The following is a 7,026-nucleotide window of genomic DNA, read 5'->3' as shown; positions in this document are numbered from 1 at the left end:
CAGACCTTGAGCAAGCACAAGCCAGACCATCCCTCGCTGACAAACACGAGACAGCAGAACCACAGCTTGGCTGCTTTCCCTCCCCTAACTCATGAGTGTCTCTCAAAAATTCTGACGTTTTAATAGCAGTTCACGAAGAGTTGTTTTTATTTGCCTCCCTGCTCTTTGTACTGTTCAGATTCCTGTTGCAACCTGAAGGGCTAAAAGCATATTGAAAAACAAAAACATTCAGGATCAGTAGCTTTATGAAGATAATAAAAACCACGAGGCTTGTGAAAAAAGGCAAGAACAAGCAGTGCTGTGCCCTCAGTTACCAGCAGCAAGGTGGGGGTGGAGAGAGGAGACAACAGAAAACAAGTTTCAAGGAAACTTGTGATTTCCTTTTCCTATCACCGGCTCTCTCTCATCTGTCGGACATCTCCACCTCCCACAGGGAATGGCCACAATCACAGGGAATGGCCACAATCACAGTTTCTGTCCAAAGGACGTAGAGTATCTCAGTGTACAAAACCAGGGACTAGCAAAGCAGGGAGCAGACGATCCCTGCGGGAGCAGCGTGACCTGTCCCAGGGACAGCGGGGCTGCTCCCCAGTGTGGGGACACAGCCCTGGGACACTCGGGGCTGCCTCCAGTGCAGCCAGGCAAATGCCAGTTTCCTGCTGACCTGTTACTGTATTAAACTTCCCGTAGAAAATGACATAGCCAACGGATGGAGAAGGAGTAGACACTTTAATATCAATTAACAAAACTGCAGGAGGTTAATTAGTTTTACTGAATAATTACTCACATTGTTGCAAATGAACTAAACCCCAAATCCAAAGCTGTGTGCTTGTTTACCTGCCTGGAGATTCTCTGTATCTCATGACACTGAAACTGATCTCATCCGAGGCACAGATTTAATTATTTCTCCAGTGCTGGATGGCACAGACCCAGCCCCTGGAATGAGGTCTGACTCCCTTCAGTCTGCGGGTTACAGACAGCAGTCAAATGCACTGTAAATCCAACCAAGAGAGGGGAGAGAGCAGCGGTAAGCTGAGTGACAACATTGGCACAAGAAAAGAGGGGAAAGACTGACCAGGAATATATTTAGGCTATGAATTAGGATCCCTTAGTGATTCATGCTATTGCAATTTATTAAAAGATTACTGCCCCTAGCTGCCAAATCACATGTTAAAGTCAACTGCTCTCCATTTCGCTTTAAATTAAAATGCTGGACAGGCACAGTGACATCCAAGAAGTTCACTTATGTGACCCGGGAGAGGTTGATAGCTGAGCTCTGGTAAACAGTCTGCGTTTGAATTTCCACAGCTTGCCTGGAGACATCCTTACAAGGCTGGTAATCACCACAGCCAAGAGGCTCTGACAAAAAGGGAAGCCTAGAAATCTTTAAGACAAAACTCAAGACATTTAGGAAAAGAATTCTAGGAACTTAGTGCCTGTGATATTGCCCTGGTGACTCCTTTGGTCCTATTCATATAGACGTGGGAAATCCCCAAAGGCAAATGGTTCAGGTGTATGGTGTGTTTCTTCTACGCATGCTGTAACAAACTGCTTTTGTACCAAACAGCACAGCAATACTCCATGGTAAGCAGTTGTCTACAAGCGGTCACTTAAGAAAATCTTATCCAACTAATGTTAAACCAATTTAAAGTGGATTAATATAATCTACTCACAGTGCAGATGACCTTTTCAGAATTCCATTCAACTTAATTTCAGTTCAACCAAAACCTTTTCTAGGCAAACATGCATTTTAGGGAACAATTTCAAGGACATGAATGAGATAATTTAATTCATCTTTCTCAGAAGGTCATTTCCACAAAGCAGTGTTTTGTTTGCTTGGTCCTTATGATATCACTGTAGAAGATTTCATACATATATAAACTTGCCAGAGTAATCAATTCACTTCTTCTTTCAGTGTCTTTCTTCATGTTACCAAACTTCTAGCTGTCTCTAAATATATCTGCACATGATGTGCATATAATAAAGTTACAGAATTGGCAATACAATCCTATCCAGGTCTGTCCTGGATTAACTCCATAATGGACAAAGGTTAGCAGGAAGATCAAATACAATTAACCTGCAGCTATTCAAAGTCACCTATGTCTTTAAATAGAACTACCTTACCTCATACTATTTGCACAGTTATCTTTACTACTTAGCGTGAATGTTTATAATATCGGTAAACTTCAGGTAATAAAGCCTGAAATAATCTTCTATGGACAAAACAACCTGTAAGTTATCAGCATCCTTGCCAATGGGCATTGCTATAAAGATATGAGTGGCCTTTGGAGTTAAAGGTCCCACTTCCATTCTTGATTATACCACAGGCTGGAGGGATTTAGCAGAATGCACCTGATCCAGTATACAGACACTTACCCCCTCCTTCCTCCTGTTATGGAAGAGCCTTATTATAGGTTGAAATGAAAGTTTTTACACAAATGTAGTTTGTGTGCTGAATGTCTACAGTACATTCATCTTAGAGAAAAATAAAAGCAGCCAGCAAAACCCAACTGTTAGGTCATACTTTTTTATTGAAGAGGACTGAGAAGAAATGTTTTGCTTTGTTTTTCCTGGAAAACAAAGCAACTACTCAGGAATTTAACGCTCCTTTGGGTCAAAATAGGGGAAGCACAGAACTATGGTTAAAACAAATACAGAAAAAACCGATTTATTCACCTGCAACAACTTTACCTTAAAGATGCTTTTACACAAGAACTGTCCCTTAGGCTCTAAGATGCCCCTGCTCCTTTCCACTGCTGAATTGGAATTTGTTGCCCCCTCAGTTGTGCTGACACAGCTGTTTGCAGAACACGCTATAAAACAGATTGCTGGGATTATCTCGGTTAAAATGAAAACAACACCATTTCTCTCTGGAAGGATATTTTTAGCCTGCAACCCCAGAAGCAGTTGTATCAGCAAACTGGAGAGAACAGACACTGCAATGTGAGGAGAGTAGCAAGCAGTTTGGAAAGGAGGAGAGAAGAGATAAGCAGAAACTTCTCAAACAGGCTCCACTGCCATAAAAATCTCATGCAACCAGACACCCATCTCCTCCTGGCTCACACTTAGTGGAATTCTTCGGATGAGCATGAAACACCTCAAAGCCACATTCAACACTTGCTATGTATTGCTTTAAGCAAACAGGAGGTGGAGAGAGGCTGCACACAATTATAATACTGCACAGACTGAAATCAACGGCTGCTTTCTAATGCCATTTTTTTAAAGCCCGATGTATCTGTATATAAAAAGCAACAAATACTAAAAATATTCTCTTCAGAAATACAAAAGCTCTTTTCTCGAGTCCAAGGAATGGCACTGCAATTTAAATTTCTTGCATTTACGTTTATGTCTAATGACATGTTGGGTTCTTTAAAGACCAGAAAAACATTTCACTCATCTTCTGTAGGTTGGTGGCTGATCTGGAAAACATCCAAGGCTCTTACAAGATATAATAATTATTGTCCCTGAGTACATCAACAGGCTCTGCAGTCTCTCCTGAACTTCCTAGGGGTTTGGTGGCAGATACTCAGCAGCAGCTCTGACACGGAGCTCATCCATCTCTGTTACTCCTGACAGTGTCCTGTGCTGGGCTGCCCAACAGACACTGATCAAAGGTGACTTCCCATCAGACTGAGATTTTATAAAAATTCGGTGTTTTGCAGATTGTCAGAAAGAATCCGTAAGGCATTTAATATGCTGGCATGCTGCACAAGAGGAAGCACAGCTTTTCACTGAGTACAGCAGGTTCCAGAGGTATCTCTCAGTGTATGTTTTAAAGAACAGGACACTGGCTATCAACCTTGCAAGAACACATTGTGAGTGAAAGAAACAGCTGCTCTGTTCACAGTACATTTGGCTAAGGATCCTCTCTGCTATAAGTGATGCTGTCAAGAGAGCTGAGGTTACTCCCTTTGCTTTGCATCACCTATTTTTTGTTTTCTGTTTTCTAGAAAGGCATCTGCCATGGGTGGGTGAAAATGATCTTGATTCAGTATCTCCTCTAAAAGAAATTGTTCTCCCACATCAGAACAAAGCTTAGAACTCTGTCCAGTGTAGCATTCACTGTATTCTCAGCTGTGATGTGGTGCAAGATCTGTGGCCTTCTGGCATCAAGGGGGCAGAGTGATCAACCCATGTCTTCTGCGACATGGGTTGATCACTTCTTCAGATCACTTCTTCTTCAGGTCACTTCCTCAGAAGCTGCAGGATTTCTATCAGGCTGGCATGCTACCAAGGCAAGGACAACTCCTCTGCTGTGGCTGTGCTCTGCGTTGGCTCAGGATGGGGATGGAGCAGGTGATGGGGCAGGTGACACCAGGCGAAGATGCTTCCTTCTGACAATGGATTTGAGAGATGCTGAGATCTCTCTGTATCGAAGCCCATACAGAAAAGGGAACAGAACTTTAGGCAGAATTGTCAGGACATTGCAGATTGTCAGGGAGACCCACATTCCCATCTGCACTCTGATGGCAACATTAACATTCAAGAATGATTCTACCAAAAAGCCCAAGAGTGGAAAGAAATAAAAAAATAACACAGTGTTGTGCATTAAGAATGTTACACTGGCTCTGGAGCAGATGTTCTTCCATATACCCGATTGTTTGGTTTTAAAATACAGCATAATATAGCAACAAAATATTAGAGAGAGGCAGAGAAAGCTAACCGTGGTGGAAAGCCAGAAACAGACTTTTACAGCATCACTCCCATTCAGAGTTAGTATCAGTATTACTGGAACCAAGCACATTTCCAGGACACAGGGCACAAAGCTGTGAGTGCTCAATAGCACCAAGAAGAAAATCCCCGGAAAAGCCCCAGAACTTATCCATAGTAAGACAATATATTTTTTTGTTCCTGAAGGAGGCAAAATAGCATTGTAGCGCAAAGGAAACGAAATAGCTATGTATGTGTCCAAGACTATTGCAGCAGCTGTGAACAATCCTCCACAGTAAGCCATTGCCAGCAAAAATAATAGAAGGATACAAGCTTCCTTTGGGAGATGTACGTGTGCTGCATTGAGAGCAGCTGACAGGGTGTAGAACACAAGGTAGATCAGATCAGCAAGCAGAGCATTTCCCAGCAGCATGTACCTTGTTTCCCGACGGATGCTCAACCTAGAGAAGATCACAAACAAGATGGCAGGAATGATGAGGACACCTGCCACGAGGCAGACAACCGGAGGGATTAAAAACATCTTCATGTTTGTGCCTGATGGGGTAAGAGACCATTCCTCCAGCAAAACGTACAAAGCAGCAACATCCAAATTTGAGGAACTGTTGAATTCTGTCTCCCTGGGTTGGTATGCAGTTGCATTCGCCCTCCTTACGGGAGCACAGCCAGAGAAGTCCATTTCCTAAGGATTTGGGGATGATTGTCTGATTGGGAAGAAACAAGGTCTTCTATACAAAGTCCTCAGAAAGGCAGATGAAGCAGAGGATGCAAAAAGCCTGCACAATCAAAGTGATTTCCGTAGCCAATTCTGCCACCTCTTCTCAAGGATGGAAATTTGAAACTTGGAAGTGAGTTCTCTGGTCCCAAAAGATGTTTTTGCCTAAAGCAGATATTTTATTTTCTTTCTGCAAAATCTAATGTTTAGAAAAGAGAACGAATCCTTGTGTGCTTTTAAAAAATGTCTAAATCCCTCATCTAGCTCTTTGATCAGAAATGAATGGGTTGATCATCTTCAGTAATTTGAGTTTATTCTCATCACACTACCAGTCCAATGAGGCAGATGAAATACTGGCTTGATTAAACAAATACACATTGATACAGAACAACATTACATGTATACTGATGTAGGAGAGTCATAAATGTGATGGGGTGACATTTCCCATCAATTTGTATGCAAAACCACAATCGACTTGAAGTGATCAATAAAAACAGCTCTCAATCCTGCTGTAAAATTTTATGACAATGGTTCAAGTGAATGAAATGACCTTATATATAGATGACAACCATTTTTGCTTCAGTGAATCAAATAATGTTATTTATAGATGATAAGCGTTCTCCTGTCTTTTTTAATGCATGATACGCAAATACTGAACTCTCATCTGTTGCAGACTTACAGTCAATCTGTGGATTGTCTGGGATGAGTGACGTACATTATAATGTGCCAACACACTCTACAGCAGACTGGGCATTTCCAGTGCCCATCTGAAGACCAGTTCTTGGCTTGCTGGCCAGCACACCGCTGCTGCACTGAACTGTCATATCTCAGTATCAGAGCTGGGGGTGCAATGAGAGAATTGTGAAGGATCTGGACTGTGGAGAAGGAACTCTTCAAGTTCTTCCAGGTGTGGTCTGATCACAAGAAAAGCCAGTTTTCTAAATAGGCTGAACACTGACTAATAATGCTTTAGCTTTAATAAAAAATACTGTATTGATGCAGTTGTTCATCATCTTGGGTGATGCAAAGCAGGCAGAGCAGCACTATTTTATTTCATGGTCTACGTCTCCTGCAGTTGGTTACTCCTGTGTACACCACACAAAGCAGCACACCGCTGCTACAACATCACATTACTTTGCTGTTTACACAAGCTGTAAGTAGCAAAGAGATCTCCAGAATAGGCAGCTTTGTCAAATCCCAGCTCTAGTTGCTCTTCTCACCAGTGGTGCAGGCTTAGCCTGGAGCTTTTTAAGTAATCGTAACCATCAAAGGATAACTCCCAATATTTGAAAAATAGTGTATGCACAAGCCAAAGGTCTAATAAAATGGTCAAAATAAGTAGTCAATTAAGCCTGCTGGCTTCTCAGCTCTTTTGACATTATATTATTTATTTATTTAGGTGCCTAAAAATAAAGATGTCTTAGTTCAGACAACCTTCTTGGCAGGCCTGATGAATCTACCAGGACCTCCCACGTTCATCGGCACAGTCAAATCTTTAACTATTGTTTCAAGTATGATCTTCCTTGTCCTCTCAAGTAATACGGATTTTACTACTGATGCTACAAGAGCAGAGGGAATGTGGCTCCTTACTTAACATGGCATTATTGCATTTATTATTTCCCCAGCACTACCAGCATATAGCA

General features: G+C 41.9%; 1 protein-coding gene across 1 annotated transcript; it reads right to left on the bottom strand.

Moving 5' to 3' along the window:
* Positions 1-4,276: 4,276 nt before the first annotated feature.
* On the bottom strand, positions 4,277-5,347 carry GPR148 (G protein-coupled receptor 148; the record flags this gene model as incomplete). The annotated part of the gene is made up of 1 exon (XM_080350137.1): positions 4,277-5,347. The coding sequence occupies one exon, from the start codon at positions 5,345-5,347 to the stop codon at positions 4,277-4,279; it is 1,071 nt and encodes a 356-aa protein (XP_080206263.1).
* Positions 5,348-7,026: the final 1,679 nt, after the last annotated feature.

The sequence above is a fragment of the Nesoenas mayeri genome (genome assembly GCF_963082525.1).
Source record: "Nesoenas mayeri genome assembly, chromosome: 9".
NCBI lineage: Eukaryota > Metazoa > Chordata > Aves > Columbiformes > Columbidae > Nesoenas > Nesoenas mayeri.
The sequence above is the reverse complement of the archived record's forward strand: the minus strand, read 5'-3'. Positions and strand labels throughout refer to the sequence as shown.